General features: G+C 43.1%; 1 protein-coding gene and 1 long non-coding RNA gene across 2 annotated transcripts; both read right to left on the bottom strand.

Annotated features, from left to right (window-relative positions):
- Positions 1–3,512: 3,512 nt before the first annotated feature.
- On the bottom strand, positions 3,513–3,901 carry LOC140429635 (uncharacterized). The gene is made up of 2 exons (XR_011949148.1): positions 3,820–3,901; positions 3,513–3,652 (listed from the first exon to the last, which is right to left on the bottom strand). It is a non-coding gene; the product is annotated as an uncharacterized lncRNA (long non-coding RNA).
- A 238-nt stretch (positions 3,902–4,139) lies between these two features.
- On the bottom strand, positions 4,140–17,934 carry LOC140430136 (very low-density lipoprotein receptor-like). The gene is made up of 8 exons (XM_072517647.1): positions 17,766–17,934; positions 10,554–10,725; positions 10,150–10,368; positions 9,504–9,622; positions 9,279–9,418; positions 8,865–9,006; positions 6,855–7,004; positions 4,140–4,291 (listed from the first exon to the last, which is right to left on the bottom strand). The coding sequence occupies exons 1-8, from the start codon at positions 17,932–17,934 to the stop codon at positions 4,140–4,142; spliced, it is 1,263 nt and encodes a 420-aa protein (XP_072373748.1).
- Positions 17,935–17,944: the final 10 nt, after the last annotated feature.

Raw genomic sequence — 17,944 nt, 5'->3', positions numbered from 1 at the left:
ATGAGCACCTGAAGGAAAGCTACAGACACTGGGAGAACATGCGTGACTTCACAGACAGTCACACAAGGCTGGAATTGAATGCAGGTCCCTGGCCCTGAAGCAGCAGTGCCAACTACTGTGCTGCCTTTTTTCTTTAAACTGACAGGCTGCTCAAAGACAGCAATGTGCCTGTGGGAATGATGGCAGGAAAACCAAATCATGGACCTAGGGAAGTTAACACTCCATTGGGTTGACCTGATCAGTCTGTAGTTCAGTGCCACAGGGACCATGGGGATTCCTAACACGCTGAGATAGGAAAATGGTTTTCTAGAGTTTCAGATTTACTTTCGCGGTGGCTACTTTTAAATGCTTAGAGACCTTTCTGGAGAGAACAGGTTTTATCTTAATGCCTTGGCATGGATAACCTAGGTTAATTTGAAGCCTGTGGTAGAGGAATTAAGGGTGGACTTAAATCAGGAGCTAGTAAAGATTGTAGTGGCTCAGCACTTGGGAACTCCGGGACAAAGGGTAACTCCATTAATTTGGTCAAAGTAGCAAAAACGGAATTGAGAGAACAAAAAAGGAAGAAAAATTGATTTGAAAAAGAGCAATGGAAAGCCAGAATCAGAAATGGAGAAGTTAGAAAGAGGAAAGGGGCAAGGAAAGGTAGGGAATTGGAAAGTCCTTACAAGTTTAAAGCCCATGTATTGGAGGGGAATAGTGAGAAGGGCCCAGAGACAAAATTTGACAAGGACATGTAAAAATGTACCTGGCATCATTTAAGGAAGTTACTACAAAATGACTGGCCTGAAGAATGGATTCTGCTCCTAATGTTTGTTGCAAAAGCTTTTGAGATGCATGCATGGGGTGACTTATAACAGAGCAAAAAGATTTTTTTTTTTTTTTTTTTTTTTTAAAAAGCAGTTAGTCGTCATGTTGGGTGTTCCGATACACAAATGAACCAACATGGTTGTAGATGGTACAACTGTTTTGTCTTGTACAATAATAACTAATAACTGCTGGCTGAGGTTTGTGCTTCACCAGCCAACCTGTGGACCCAGCCCTTTCACTATCTTGGTGAGGCACTCAGCACATGGTGTATGTCTGAGTGGCACGCTGTGAGCTCTGTGCTCGGAGCTATCTCCTGGTAGAATGAGCGGGAACGGTGGTGTTCCCTATTTTATAGTGCATGTGCTCTCACTGGTGATTGGCTGCGATGTTGTGTGTGTTGGTTGGTCCAACTACCTGTCCATCAGTGTGTGTGTGATTGCACCATGATATGCTAATGTGGATATCATGACAAGTACTGGAAGCCAAATTTTAAAAGAAAACCAAATCAAACCATTTTGGAATTTGCTGGAGATTGTTTGACAGGTGATGGAGTGTACGTAAAGTTTAAACAATTTTGGGGAAGGATTCTGGTGGCAGAATTTAAAGCAGTGATCAGAGAATAGAATTTACAGTACAGGAGGCCACCTGCACAAGTCTGCACTGGCCCTTGGAAAGAGCACCCCACACCTCCACCCTATCACCGTTACCCCATAACCCAGTAACCGCACGCAACCTTTATTGCCACCAAGGGCAATTTAGCATGGCCAATCCACCTAACCTGCACATCTTTGGACTGTGGAAGGAAACCGGAGCACCTGGAGGAAACCCCGCAGACACGGAGAAAATGCAAACTCCAGTCAGTGACCCAAGCCGGGAATCGAACCTGGGACCCTGGAGCTGTGGAGCAACTGTGCTAACCACTGTGCTACCCATGAGGGGCAACTTAGGTTAGGGAGTGGGCCAGAGGATTGAAATTAGGTTTGTTGACTAATGATCCTATAAATAAGATGGAATTTAAAAAATATTAGCAGCTAGCACTGTTGCTTCACAGTGCCAGGGACCTTGGTTAGATTCCCAGCTTGGGTTGTTGTCTGTGCAGTGTCAGCACGTTCGCTCTCCCACAAGTCCCGAAAGACGAGCTCGTTAGACAATTGGACATTCTGAATTCTCCCTCCGTGTACCTGAACTGGCATGCGAGTGTGGCGACTTGGGGGATTTTCAGAGTAACTTTATTGCAGTGTATAATGTTAGCCTACTTGTGACACTAATATAAATTATTAAATGCTTAAATAATTCAAACTGTCAATAGCTTCAAATGGCAAAAGCAAAAGAAATAATTACACTTTGTGGGGATCCTTCCTGATGATTTCTTTATTTCCCTTTTTTGTGCCATCACTGGAAATTAAAGGGACCTGCCAGGAGCTAGGTCCTAGAATGGAACCAGTGTCCATCTAAATTTATCCAGGCACTCTTGTTTGAAAAGGAAGTGGAAACCTTGTTTTACGGCATCTGAGAAAATAGAGACCCAAAAGGAGTGGTCGAAAAAAAGTGGACATTGTCCATACAAGTAAATTGACAGGGCAGGCACAGGAAGTTTATACTTCCATCAGAGGGGGTGTCTAAGGATTATGACTAGGTTAAAAAAAAAGGCTGTTCTGGGTGCATAGAATTGGTTGCCGAAGCATACAAGCAGCATACAAGCAAAAGTTTCGGAATTTCAGGAGGGAGCTAGGACAGATCTATGCCAATTTGAATTTCGAAAGAGTTAAGTAGAACACTTTTATTAGAGTCTGAAATTGGAGTTGAAACTCCCTTGAGGTTCAGAGAGGCATTCTCCAAGAATTCCTTACCTTCATGAAGAAGAGCAAACGGTGAAGACTGCTAGACAAGCAGCAATAATGACTGGCAATTGAACGGATCCATAAATTTAAACCTTGTTCCATCACCCCCATTAAAGGATGAGAAGTGAAATGAAAGGAAAATAGGTAATCAACGAACCAAGGTAAGGAATGAATAGCTGGGAATGCTCCAAGGTCTCCTCGGATCAAGGAGGTTAGGGGTTGTTGGTGGGATTCGAACGTCAAAGGGTTACCACTGTCATAAAGAATCCTCACCACAGCTTATTTGTTGTCCTCCTTAAATGACGGTACTACTGGAATGCCTGTCCTGGGTTTGTAAACTAGATATTCCTAAGTTTCATGATTTTAGCCCACCTGGACAGGGCATGCTTTTGAAAGAAACTTGCAGAGCTGCAGTACATCTTGTAGATGGCTTACATCGCTTGTTCTACATCAGCGGTGGAGGGAATGAATATTTAAGGTTATGGATGGAGGGCTATAATGCACATAATTTTGTCCTGGATGGTTCGTATCGTGGAGTTGCAAGTGGAGAGAATTCAATCACACCATGGTGGACAGGTTTTGGGAGTCAAGATATTACTGACCTCCAACTTCCCAGCCACCAGCTGTGTTTCTGATCAGTGGTGATGCCAGGATGCCAATGGTGGAGCTTCAAGGGAAAATATGATTTTGTTGGACATGTAATTTCCTGGTACAAATGTTACTTGCAACTTTTAAGCTCAAACCAAAAGCATTTGAACACATCCATTCATAGATCATGAAAATTCCACCCTCAGATGGAAAATCTAGTGGGGCCACATTTTCATGTTGTCAATATGCCATAATTCAAACAAAGAATGAAAATACTTTAAAATGAGCTTTATTTGCTGTCCACAATCAATCACATTCAAAGGCCGGGTTCTCAAAATACAGGCTTTGCCGAGTCTTCCTCTTCCAGTCTTGCCATTTAACGTAAGCAGCTACACCAGCCATGGTCAAGAGTACTGAAATAAAGAAGTCCCTTATTAGGCAAAGGAATTCTCATAGCTTTACCTTCCAAATCATTAACTGAATCAATTTAAGAATTAGTGAGCCTTTAGAACTATAACCAGTCATTCTAGACAAAAATTAACAGGTTTAAAATGATGTTTATTTGTACAGAAATACTTACAAATAGCAAGGGCAGCCCAACCTGCTCCAGAACCTCCCTCAGGTTTGTTCTCTTTATCAAGAGTAGCATTGGCATTTCTTTCTGTATGGGAATGGATGTGATATTTGAATGTGACTGGAAAAAACCTTTTAAGCTTCAATCCAACTGAAAAACTAGTAAGCACAAGATTTAGGTTTTATAACTTTGAATAGTGCACCATTACATACAGCTGATAATCATGGGAGTAATAACCAATTACAGTAATAATCTGTAAAGTCAAACTTTTGTAAGGAGATAAATTTTAAAGGCGTTCATGCTGCTATGAATATTTTTTTAAATAATTACTCAAAGATGCACTTGCCATTAGGAGGCACAATTGTTGCATGAAGTTCAGTAGACCGGTATTTTGCAGTAACAGAGGACAAAGTAGACTCTGGTGTCGCAGCAGTTGCAATAGTTGTCACAGCAGTTGCAATAGTTGTATGTACTGTTGCTGAAAAAGGGAATAAAATCTCATGACCCAGTACCTCTGAAAGAGTTTCTATGGATTCTCCTTTGACTCAACCTAGTATCTGGCACAGCAAAATATGTGCAAGAGTCTTCAACCCAAACAATTAAATCCACAAGTATGCAGTTTGCCCAATAAGACACAAATCATCTTTCAAATACCTTTGTGCACACAAGGTTCCTGGGGACTTGGTCATGGAACATTGCAGCACAAAGCACGAGTAACCACAAAGCACAAGTAACTCTTATTTGGAGTGTTATGGACACCTGGTCAGCTCATCAGTAGCTAAGATACTAGACCAGAGCCACAACGTTAAGTTTTAATGCAGCAGGGAAAGATATTCATTCCAGGAGTAATGACATATGAAATATGGCTTAGTTATTTTGTTAACAAAAATATTAAAATAAACTTAATAAAACAGATTACATGTAATTTCTTAACGCTAACACACAAGTTCCCATTAAAAGCACTTCAAAAGGAATGTTCTGCTTTCACGCCACTACCGTGGGGTGGGGGGGGCACAGTGGCTGGAACACAGTTGCTTCGCAGCTCCAGGGTCCCAGGTTAGATTCTCGGGTCACTGTGCGAGTTTGCACTTCCTCCCCATGTCTGTGTGGGTTTTCTCCGGGTGCTCTAGTTTCCTCCCACAGTCCAACGATGTGCGGGTTAGGTGGATTGGCCATGGTAAATTATCCTTAGTGTCCAAAAGGAAGGTTAGGTGGGGTTACTGGGATGGAGTAGAGGTATGGGCTTAGGTAGAATGTGCTTTCCAAGGGCTGGTGCAGACTTGATGGGCTGAATGATCTCCTTCTGCACTGTAAATTCTATGATAATCTATGATTCACACAGGCAGGCAAAGGTGATACTTGTATTTATGAAGCAACTTTTCTTTTGTTCGTGAAGTTGTTTCAGAATCCTTTTAAAACTCTGCCTCTGGAATAGCTTTCCATGACCTCTGGCATTTCAAATCCTCTGTCATTACTTGGTCAAACAGGATTCTTCCTCAGAGCTCTGCCCAACCCTTCTAACAAAAAAGGTCCTCTCCATCCATCTCGAACCCATCCATCTTGGCTGTCTGATTTCCCATTTATAAAGAACACAGCCATGCTATCGATATGCAACTAACCTCCCATGGCCATCAGACTCTAATGGCTGGTCAACAGTGTCCTGAAAGACAATGGATTTCAGGTGGATCATCCAGTGTATTCTCACTAACTAGTTTAAGTCTGAATGGGACAGGACAACTCAGGACAGGTGTAGGCATATGCCTCGGACTCTAATGTTAGCCCTCAATCTGGTAACCCCCAAATTGCCTCCTACATCTTGGATCCCATTTCTGAACCCAAGTTCCCAATAGCTCCCTGTTGTAACAGGAGCCAAGTAGAAAGAACTTCAGCAGCGTGGTCTAATCTTCCAGGTGGAAGTGAGCCAGTCTGGGTGCTCAGCACAGTCATAAACCTGCTCATCTCATTTAGGTGACAGGTATGGCAGACAACTGAGCTGGTTTCAAACTTCTATTACCAGAATCATGTTGGTCTCAAACCCTTATTATCTCTCAGCAATCCAACTTCTCCATCTTCAAGGAGGAGATTAAAAATCAAATTGCTTCTCCCCCTCTTCAGTTTCCTTCCTCCTACATACAACTGCCTAGACGACTTTCCTATGGGAAACATTGAAACAGATTATGGAGCGGTCATAATATACACATCAGTATATGATGGTGCAGAGACACACACTGACTGACACACTGCAAGACCAATCAACACACAACACAGCAGCCAATCACCAGTTAGGGCACGGTAACTATAAAGACAGAGGGCACTCGTTTTCCCGCTCATTCGGGATGCAGCCTCTGAGGCAGACAGAGCCCGCAGTCAGTAGCACAAACATCCACCATGTGCTATCAGTATAGGCTGGTCAGGTTCGGCATAGGTCTTCAGTCAATCTGGCATAGTGTCGACCCACAGTGCAAGTATGTTTAACAGCTCTTAGTAAAATATAATAGAGTTGTACTATTACAAGTGTTGGTAGCCTGTCTATGTTACTGCTAAGGTAAACACAGTCTCCACAGATCCAGGAGTACCCAACACATCAGGAGCTAGAACAGAATGGACCAAATATCCTCCTGCACTGCATCCATTTTAATGAACATACCCTGGAATGGCCAACAAAATTACTGTCAAGCATCCTCTGACACCAATTGCAAGGGTGGAGTCTCAATCCTTTGGCTTTTAACTGTAGACATTGAATTCACTAACCAAACTACTGATACTCTTACTGACGAGGGCACAATACTTCAGTTATGATCCATAGTTACTTCTGTTCAAATCCCAGCAACTTCCAATCTGGTAATTGGACTTGTCCCCATAGCAGGCACCACTCAGACTTCTGGCCCGTTAACCCAACTTTAAGTGACAAAAAGTTTTAAGACTTCATTCCTATTGAATTTTAGATTAAAGAAACAATGTTGTCAATACATTTTCATTGTTATTTGGAGAATCTATACAGCTGGTGTTAAATATATGCACCAAATAAATTTCACACGTACCCATTCTGCAGTGTTGTCCATTTGGCTCTAGTTCTTTTCCAGATGGACACACACAGGTGTATTTAGGTGACTGACTATTAAACCAAGGAGCAGGAAGACACATGAATTCACAACCTCTGTTCTGCAAGCTTTTGGCACACCAGTTTTTACCTGCGAATATAGTATAGATCTTCAATTCATGCAACAAAAAAACGACATGCACATTTTCCCTCAAAAGAGAGATCAAAATGTTGTTGTGCAATACCAGAATTGCAAAAGGTTGTATGATGTTGAAGTAACATGGAGGATAAATTCAGAGTCACTCAAGTCACTCTTTTTAAACCATGCCATGTTGTGGAACTTGTGTATAGAGGAAGGAAACATCATGCCTGGCCAAACCCTTCGTCACAGGAAATTCTTCGTTTGGATACATGTTCACAGTATCTGGAGACTTGTTTTACCAAACATTCAGTCCAGACACTAGTGATTACCAATAATGGTTAAAATAATCATGAATAGACATCCTGAGGGCAGCACGGTAGTGCAGTTGATAGCACTGCTGCCTCACGGTGCCGAGGTCACGGGTTTGATTCCGGCTCTGGGTCACGGTCAGTGTGGAGTTTGCACGTTCTCCCCATGTTTGCGTGGGTTTTGCCCCCACAACCCAAAGATGTGCAGGTTAGGTGGATTGGCCACGTTAAATTGCCTCGTAATTAGAAAAAAAAAATGAAATGTGTACTCTAAATTTATCTTAAAAAAATGAATAGACATCCTGGATGCAGGAATAGGAATATTTACAGGAAACATTAAAGTTCCTGGAACGGATTCATTGCTATGCTGTTCAACTGTTTGACAATGTTTCAGGCAACAACTTGGAATATCTGATCAGCATAAGCAAGAATCAGAACAAAAATTGGACAGCACAGTAGCAGTGCTAAAATGGGCAGCACTGTTGCTTCACAGCACCAGGGTCCCAGGTTCGATTCCCGGCTTGGGTCACTGCCCGTGCAGAGTCTGCACGCTCTCCCAGCGTCTGCTCGGGTTTCCTCCGGGTGCTCCTGTTTCCACCCACAAGTCCCAAAAGACACGCTGTTAGGGGAATTGGACATTGAATTCTTCCTGTGTACCCAACAGGTGCCGGAATGTGGCGACTAGGGGCTTTTCACAGTAACTTCATTGCAGTGATAATGTAAGCCTACTTTTGACAATAAAGGTAAGAGCTTGGAAGCTGGACAAGAGAAAAGCTGTGGAATCATGCTTAGCAACTGGGTAAGAAAAAGTCAGTCTGTGGTTTAAAACCAATAGTGTTGGAAAGAGCACAAGACTAGTTTTGTGGTTGGGTTACAGCATGGACAACTAACAAAGGTCAGTTTTGGGGTTTAATGGGGGAATTAATTGAAGCCATGGACGAGGAGAGAGATTAGCCTGCACAGGTTCTTGTGCAGATACTTAACTGTTTAATGACAAGTATACTATTATTATGCTTGTGGTTTTGAAGCATCGTTCAACTATTATTATGCTTGTGGTTTTGAAGTGTCGTTCAATAAATTTAGTTCAGGAATTTGTAAAACTTCTATTTGTTAGTGTCATCATTTATTCAAATCCAAGTCAGAGTAAGGTTAAGCATTGTTTCGATATTGGGTTAGTTTTATCACCCCATTTTCTAGATGTTTGTTTTTCTTGCTGGGAATAGGAAAGTGAAAAGGGGGTGGAGCTGGAATACTCACTACCTTTTAGGAATAGGGAAGTGAAGAGGTGGAACTCACCCTATTGTAGCTCTCATTCAATGATGTTGCAAGAGGGAAGAAAACACTGCAGATGGGATGTAATTAAATCATATTTAAACACCACGTGTTTTGACATCATTTAACATTCATTTCGGTGAAATGGAAGTGTGGTTGACCAAAAGAATTTAACTAAATAAGCAGTAGCATTATGGTGCTAGGCAAGAAAATGTGTTTAGAATTTCCGCCAAGGCTTTAACTGAATGGTAGAGCAAGATGCAACATCTGATCCAATTACAAACCCTACCAAATGTTTGCAACAGTTCATTGTAGATAATGATGTCTCGAGGCTCATGAAGGTCAGAAGCCAAAACCACCACATCTTTGCCTGTATACTTGTTGGCTCCATAGATTGCTTTGTTCGCCACATCAGTCCAGAAGACACGATCCTAAAACAAGACCATTTTTATTCTAGAAATATAGCAAATGACTCAATATCTAGTTCAACTAGTACACTCCAAACTACGCAATTAAGAAGAATGAGGGGAGAAAATCAGCTATGTTCCATTCTGGTTTGTTCCATGGTGGAACAAAGATCAAAGTTTAGCTCGTGGCCCTAGCAGCTACCTTTCTATTGTACTAGAATGACATTCAACACAGTCAGTGAACAAGCATTCCAAGAATTGATAACACATCAAAATAAGGGGACATACAACATTACCTCAAAGACAGAGACAGCAGAAGGATGAATGAGGAATTCCAGTGACCACAGCACTGTTCTTCTATCCTGGCCATTTAGACTTACACTTGATAGTGTGTGCAACTTTGAATCAACCCAATACAGGTAACTTTTCACAAGATCTGTGGATAAAGATTTTAAAAAGGGCTAAACCATTTGCCAAAAGGCACATTTTCCAACTCCTTGAATAAAAATCTCCATCCTTACCAAGTGTAATGCCACTTGGCCACTGAATCTCTCTGGCAACAAGTTGCTGGCGGTCAGCACCATTCATTCCTGCTTTTTCAATCACTGCTGGTTCACCACAGTCTGACCAGTAAATAAACCTGCAAAGGTCAAAGCATGAGCCACAAATCAGAAAGGTTGAATTTTATGGGCCTAAAATTAGCTTATTACAATCCGAACATTAATTTCCTCCAACGTTTGCGAAGATGATTCGGTATGCGAATGATTTAAGTATGCGCATAAAGCCAAGAAACTAACAAAACTAATTTCACGTTGTAAGTATTTGCAAAAATGATTTGGACCTCATTTATTACCATTTTTCATTTGTTCTTCAGTGGGACAGAACACCAGCTTTTCCAAAGTTGCTTTTGTGCAGGATATACTCAACAGCAGGACAATTCTCCTTTCTACTCTAACCAAATGCATTGCCATTATAATATAACGAAGAAGACTTAAAGCTTTGGCATTTGCTAAAGCTAACTCACCCATGACAAAATCTACTTTTTTAAAAATCAAAAAAATGCTACCCAACCTTGGCAGAATTGTCTTTATCAATCCAAATATTTCTCTAGAAGCCGTGTGCCAAACCAGACACATTTACACATTGAAATGCACATTTTCTCAGTACCCAGTTATTGGATCAACTGCAAGAGAAGCTGGTTCCTTCAATTCAGTAAAGAGAGTCTTCCTTTTGGTTCCATCAAATGTGGCCACAGATATCGTCTTAGTACCCCGATCAGTCCAATAGATGTGCTTGTAGATCCAATCCACTGCAATTCCTCCTGGGATTTCTAGATCCTCAATTTTGGAAACCCCAGACGAGTGTTCCCATTCATTCATGGACATGCTGAAAAGAAAGTTAACTCGCTTAGAGACCACAATTAATTGTGACCATCTGAGAAATTCAATACAAGGCCACATTTTCTTTGGAGTCCAGTTGCATATGCAATAAACCAAAACAGGACACTGGGCAAGCACCTCAGCTGCAGCAAATAGTAAACTAAGGTTTATATCAATCAGTTAAAGAGCTACCTGAAAATTGCCTGCTGGCCCAAGTCAGCCCAAAAGAGTCTCTGTTCAGCAATATCAGCATCCAGAGAGACCGCATTTCTCAGCTGCACAGCTATCTGGGTGTATTCAAGGCGATGCAGTCCAAGTTTCCGGATGTCATGTCGATTAGTGAAGATCAAATAAGGCTCTTTTCCTGTGCAGGATTTATAAAAGTTTAAGAAATTATCCACACATTTCAATAAATCTACGAGGCCTTTGCTGCCAAGAAATCACCTTTGTTCTAAGATTTGCACTGTATGTTAACAACAACTTCTATAAACCCAATTATAACAAAATGCAACTACAACCAGTGTATGAAACTGAATGGAAAGTGTACAATTACAATAGGCTTTTTCATCTGGCCTGAGCCACTTAATAGCACTTGTTTATTGCAAAATGCTCCCACATTATTTATTGCTACCATGTCCAGAAAGACCAATACTCTGCATCAAGATTCATGTAGCTTATCCTTGGAATTAGTTACAATTCTACTGTAGGCATAAACAAATCAATGGAACACACAAAAATGCTATGAAAGTGTACATTTGGTCAGAAATCAATGTAGTTACCTGCAAAATAAGGATAGAACTTCTGGATACACACTGTAGTGGCTCAATTGGAATTGGAATTAAAATTAACCCCCTGCACAGATCCTGGCTGATCAGATTGTGGCCTCAACTCCACATTCCGCCGACCTCCAATGACTACCAATTCATGGAGATTTAAAAGTGAAGAATAGACCTATGCCTGAAAAATATTCAATGACCCAGCCTCACTCTCAAGGGAGTTCCAAAGACTTGCGACCCTCAAAACGAGAGAGACCACAAACGGTGCTCCCTAGTTATAGTCTCCTCCCGATTCCTTTGCATGTATCCTGGCTGCATGGTTTACATTTTGTAAATGAAAGCAATGAACAGAAAGTGTTATGGAGGAAAGCAGATCAGCGAATTAAAATTTATGCAGGAAAATGAAAATGCAAGTCCCTGAAGCATATCTTGTGTTCCCAATCTGTTAATTAGAAAAATGCCAAGAATATATTTATTCAGCTTGAAAATAGATTGTTAAAGTTGCAGCTTCAGACAGGATTCTGAAAGCATGGGTCACGACTCCCAGTGGGCTTGCAGGACAAGCCATTGCGGTCATGAACTTGAAGGCAACAATGGAGCAGAGATTCAGATTTCATAGTCCTGGGATGCACCTATAAATCTGCTCTACTTTTCTGGTCCTGTAGGCGTAACCTAAATCAATCAATTTAGGAATAAATCAATCAAGGAGGTTACAGAGAGTGCAGCTGACTGGGAGCAGAGTCGGAGATCTCGTTAGTCCACAGGGCAGCTATATTCTGTAAGGTAAGAGGGGATGGAGGCTTGGCCAGTTGCATGCTCCTCCTGTAGGATGTGGGCGGTGAGGGATACCACCGGTGTCCCCGCTGACTATACCTGCGGGAAGTGCACCCAACTTCAGCTCCTCAAAGACCGTGTTAGGGAACTGGAGCTGAAGCTGGATGAACTTCGGATCATCCGGGAGGCAGAGGGGGTGATTGAGAAGAGTTACAAGGAGGTAACCACACCCAAGGTACAGGACAAGAATAGCTGGGTTACAGTCAGGGGGAAAAAAAACAAACAGGCAGACAGTGCAGGGACCACTCATGGCCGTTCCCCTTCAAAACAAGTATACCGTTTTGGATGCTGTTTGGGGGGGGGGGGGGGGAGGCCCTAGCGGCCAGGTCTCTGGCACTGAGAAGGGAAGGGGGGAGAATAGAAAAGCAATAGTTGTAGGAGATTCAATGGTTAGGGGAATAGATAGGAGATTCTGTGGTCGCAAGCGAGACTCCCAGAAGGTATGTTGCCTCCCGGGTGCCAGGGATGTCTCGGATCGTGTCTTCAGGATCCTTAAGGGGGAGGGGGAGCAGCCAGAAGTAGTGGTGCACATTGGTACCAACGACATAGGTAGGAAAAGGGGTGTGGAGGTAATAAACAAGTTTAGAGAGTTAGGCTGGAAGTTAAAAGCCAGGACAGACAGAGTTGTCATCTCTGGTTTGTTGCCGGTGCCACGTGATAGCGAGGCGAGGAATAGGGAGAGAGTGCAGCTGAACACGTGGCTGCAGGAATGGTGTAGGAGGGAGGGCTTCAGGTATTTGGATAATTGGAGCGCATTCTGGGGAAGGTGGGACCTGTACAAGCAGGACGGGTTGCATCTGAACCAGAGGGGCACCAATATCCTGGGAGGGAGGTTTTCTAATACTCTTCGGGAGGGTTTAAACTAATTTGGCAGGGGAATGGGAACCGGATTTGTAGTCCAGCAACTAAGGAAGCCGATATTCAGGACGCCAAAGCGTGTAATGAGGCAGTGGGGAAGGGAACACTGACAAAGGAGAGTACTTGCAGGCACGGAGATGGGTTGAAGTGTGTATACTTCAACGCAAGCAGCATCAGGAATAAGGTGGGTGAACTTAAGGCATGGATCGGTACTTGGGACTACGATGTGGTGGCCATCACGGAAACTTGGATAGAAGAGGGGCAGAAATGGTTGTTCGAGGTCCCTGGTTATAGATGTTTCAATAAGATTAGAGAGGGTGGTAAAAGAGGTGGGGGGGTGGCATTGTTAATTAGAGATAGTATAACAGCTGCAGAAAGGCAGTTCGAGGAGTATCACCCTGAGGTAGTGTGGGTTGAAGTCAGAAATAGGAAAGGAGCAGTCACCTGGGTAGGAGTTTTCTATAGGCCCCCCAATAGTAGCAGAGATGTGGAGGAACAGATTGGGAAACAGAATTTGGAAAGGTGCAGAAGTCACAGGGTAGTAGTCATGGGTGACTTTAACTTACCAAATATTTGAGTGGAAACTCTTTAGATCAAATAGTTTGGATGGGGTGGTGTTTGTGCAGTGTGTCCAGGAAGCTTTTCGAACAGTATGTAGATTGTCCGACCAGAGGAGAGGCAATATTGGATTTAGTACTGGGTAATGAACCAGGGCAAGTGATAGATTTGTTAGTGGGGGAGCATTTTGGAGATAGTGACCACAATTCTGTGACTTTCACTTTAGTAATGGAGAGGGATAGGTGCGTGCAACAGGGCAAGGTTTACAATTGGGGGAAAAGGGTAAATACGATGTTGTCAGACAAGAATTGAAGTGCATAAGTTGGGAACATAGGCTGTCAGGGAAGGACACAAGTGAAATGTGGAACTTGTTCAAGGAACAGGTGCTACGTGTCCTTGATATGTATGTCCCTGTCAGGCAGGGAAGAGATGGTCGAGTGAGGGAACCATGGTTGACGAGGGGTTGAATGTCTTGTTAAGAGGAAAAAGGAGACTTATGTAAGGCTGAGGAAACAAGGTTCAGACAGGGCATTGGAGGGATACAAGATAGCCAGGACGGAACTGAAGAAAGGGATTAGGAGAGCTAAGAGAGGGCATGAACAATCTTTGGCGGGTAGGATCAAGGAAAACCCCAAGGCCTTTTACACGTGAGAAATATGAGAATGAGTAGAGCAAGGGTAGGTCCGATCAAGGACAGTAGCGGGAGATTGTGTATGGAGTCTGAAGAGATAGGAGAGGTCTTGAACGAGTACTTTTCTTCTGTATTTACAAATGAGGGGCAATATTGTTGGAGAGGACAGTGTGAAACAGATTGGTAAGCTCGAGGAAATACTTGTCAGGAAGGAAGATGTGTTGGGCATTTTGAAAAACTTGAGGATAGACAAGTCCCCCGGGCCTGACGGGATATATCCAAGGATTCTATGGGAAGCAAGAGATGAAATTGCAGAGCCGTTGGCAATGATCTTTTCGTCCTCACTGTCAACAGGGGTGGTACCAGGGGATTGGAGAGTGGCGAATGTCATGCCCCTGTTCAGAAAACGGACTAGGGGTAACCCTGGGAATTACAGGCCAGTTAGTCTTACTTTGGTGGTAGGCAAAGTAATGGAAAGGGTACTGAAGGATAGGATTTCTGAGCATCTGGAAAGACTGCTTGATTAGGGATAGTCAGCATGGATGTGTGAGGGGTAGGTCTTGCCTTACAAGTCTTATTGAATTCTTTGAGGAGGTGACCAAGCATGTGGATGAAGGTAAAGCAGTGGATGTAGTGTACATGGATTTTAGTAAGGCATTTGATAAAGTTCCCCATGGTAGGCTTATAAAGAAAGTAAGGAGGCATGGGATAGTGGGAAATTTGGCCAGTTGGATAACGAACTGGCTAACCGATAGAAGTCAGAGAGTGGTGGTGGATGGCAAATATTCAGCCTGGATCCCAGTTACCAGTGGCGTACCGCAGGGATCAGTTCTGGGTCCTCTGCTGTTTGTGATTTTCATTAATGACTTGGATGAGGGAGTTGAAGGGTGGGTCAGTAAATTTGCAGACAATACGAAGATTGGTGGAGTTGTGGATAGCGAGGAGGGCTGTTGTCGGCTGCAAAGAGACATAGATAGGATGCAGAGCTGGTCTGAGAAGTGGCAGATGGAGTTTAACCCTGAAAAGTGTGAGGTTGTCCATTTTGGAAGGACAAATATGAATGCGGAATACAGGGTTAACGGTAAGAGTTCGTGGCAATGTGGAGGAGCAGAGATCTTGGGGTCTACGTTATACATCTTTGAAAGTTGCCACTCAAGTGGATAGAGTTGTGAAGAAGGCCTATGGTGTGCTTGCGTTCATTAACAGAGGGATTGAATTTAAGAGCTGTGAGGTGATGATGCAGCTGTACAAAACTTTGGTAAGGCCACATTTGGAGTACTGTGTACAGTTCTGGCCGCCTCATTTTAGGAAGGATGTGGAAGCTCTGGAAAAGGTGCAAAGGAGATTTACCAGGATGTTGCCTGGAATGGAGAGTAGATCTTACGAGGAAAGGTTGAGGGTGCTAGGCCTTTTCTCATTAGAACGGAGAAGGATGAGGGGCGACTTGATAGAGGTTTATAAGATGATCAGGGGAATAGGTAGAGTAGACAGTCAGAGACGTTTTCCCCGGGTGGAACAAACCATTACAAGGGGACATAAATTTAAGGTGAAAGGTGGAAGATATAGGAGGGATATCAGAGGTAGGTTCTTTACCCAGAGAGTAGTGGGGGCATGGAATGCACTGCCTGTGGAAGTAGTGGAGTCAGAAACATTAGGGACCTTCAAGCAGCTATTGGATAGGTACATGGATTACGGTAAAATGATATAGTGTAGATTTATTTGTTCTCAAGGGCAGCACGGTAGCATTGTGGATAGCACAATTGCTTCACAGCTCCAGGGTCCCAGGTTCGATTCCGGCTTGGATCACTGGCTGTGCGGAGTCTGCACATCCTCCCCACGTCTGCGTGGGTTTCCTCCGGGTGCTCCGGTTTCCTCCCACATTCCAAAGATGTGCAGGTTAGGTGGATTGGCCATGATAAATTGTCCTTAGTGTCCAAAATTGCCCTTGGTGTTGGGTGGAGGTGTTGAGTTTGGGTAGTGTGGTGTTGGGTTCTCTGGTGCACAGATGAGCCAACACAGTTGTATGTAGTACAACTCTATTTTATTTTAACTCTTATGTACAGTTCGTTCTGGATACTCTGCACGTGCTGTCTCCCTGAGTGTGTCGTGTAGCAGGTCTGTCCTGGTCCTCCTCTCCAGCTAATACTGACCACCAGGTGTCGTATTTGTGCTTTTATATCTTTGTGATTGGTTGTGGTGTTGTGTGTTCTGATTTGTCTGTTGGTGTGTCTATCATGATGTGTGTTTGAATATCATGACAGGTAGGGGGCTCTTTCCAAGAGCCGGTGCAGACTCAAAGGGCCGAATGGCCTCCTTCTGCACTGTAAATTCAATGATAATCTATTATTAATCTAGGACAAAGGTTCGGCACAACATCGTGGGCCAAAGGGCCTGTTCTGTGCTGTATTTTCTATGTTCTATGTTCCATGTTCAATGAGCAGAGGCCTGACCAAATGAGCAGAGGCTGCAAAAAGAAAACAAATTGTAGGTGCCTTAATTGCTTTTTGTACCAGTATCCCTGGGGCTCAAACACCCATCCATCCCCACCCCCAGTTTCACTGGGGTCAGTGTGAAGCATTAAACTGTTGCCACAGAAGAAGAGTGAACTGGGAAGCATTATATTAAAGGTTTAATTTATCCAGAAGCAAAGCTGATGGAGGGGCTTTTCACAGTAACATTGCAGTGTTAATGCAAGCCTACTTGTGACGATAAAGATTATTTAAAAAAATTATTCTTCATAAGGACAGTTATAGCTAGCCTGAAAGCAGGGCCATAGTCAGATAGCCCAAAAAGGGGTCATGATCACATGAGGATTCTGCAATAGTGGGAGCGAAGTATTTGGTTTGTTAAATCTTAATCAAGGAGGCTTGCAGGAATATGGACATTAGTGTATATAAATAGAATAGGAGCACAATTATCTCATGGTTCAATAATTGGAGAAGAAAACAAAATGGTTAGACTGGCTAGCTATTACAAATTAATAAGCTGTATGAACAGTCGAAGAAAAACACGGGTAAATATGAAGGGCCCCAAAAGTAGCCTTGAAGGCAGAATGATATTCAAGGGAGTTGAGACTGATTACTGGGAACAGAGAATGGTGCAAAAGGATTAGCTGAAAAACAAAGGTATGCGCAAGGTTACAAGAAGCTCCTGTGGAAATCAAAGGGTCAGCTTTTATTCTTCTATAGTGTAACCAATATCTCAATACACCCTTGGACAGTACCTTACTACAAAGTCTGCCAATTTGGGCAGCACGGTAGCCTTGTGGATAGCACAATTGCTTCACAGCTCCAGGGTCCCAGGTTCGATTCTGGCTTGGGTCACTGTGTGCGGAGTTTGCACATCCTCCCAGTGTGTGCGTGGGTTTCCTCCCGGTGCTCCGGTTTCCTCCCACAGTCCAAAGATGTGCAGGCTAGGTGGATTGGTCATGATAAATTGCCCTTGGTGTCCAAAATTGTCCTTAGCGTTGGGTGGGGTTACTGGGTTATGGGATAGGGTGGCAGTGTTGACCTTGGGTAGGGTGCTCTTTCCAAGAGCCGGTGCAGACTCGATGGGCTGAATGGCCTCCTTCTGTACTGTAAATTCTATAACACCCAAATCTACTCAAGGGTATGAAGGATAGATTTTTAAAAGGAAGCTGCTGCTGAAGATACACATACTAGTGTCTCACATTTAACTTCTCAAACTACCCAAAGGAATTATATCTTTCAAGGACAGTTCAATTATTCCTTTTAAAATTGAACTTACCTACTGCCTTGCAGACCGAATGAGTTAGATCCATGTGATATCCTGTGTGACATTCACACTTGTAGCTTCCTTCTAAATTGACACAAATTTGGCTGCAGGTTCCAGGATTTTGGCATTCATCAACATCTAAAATCAAGGTGACAATATCTTTAGATTCATTAACGGACATTTTTTCTGAT

The sequence above is a fragment of the Scyliorhinus torazame genome, chromosome 9 (assembly GCF_047496885.1).
Source record: "Scyliorhinus torazame isolate Kashiwa2021f chromosome 9, sScyTor2.1, whole genome shotgun sequence".
NCBI lineage: Eukaryota > Metazoa > Chordata > Chondrichthyes > Carcharhiniformes > Scyliorhinidae > Scyliorhinus > Scyliorhinus torazame.
Note: the sequence above shows the minus strand (reverse complement) of the source record. Positions and strands in the feature narration are given on the sequence as shown.

Excerpts from the sequence above, each read along its gene's own strand:
- LOC140430136 (XM_072517647.1), bottom strand. The coding sequence starts at position 17,934 with ATGTCCGTTAATGAATCTAAAGATATTGTCACCTTGATTTTAGATGTT. Across the intron at positions 9,419-9,503 it reads GCCAAGTGGCATTACACTTG|ATCTTGTGAAAAGTTACCTG; the intron begins GTAAGGATGGAG and ends CTTTATCCACAG. Across the intron at positions 7,005-8,864 it reads TGAACTGTTGCAAACATTTG|GTAAAAACTGGTGTGCCAAA; the intron begins GTAGGGTTTGTA and ends CTATATTCGCAG.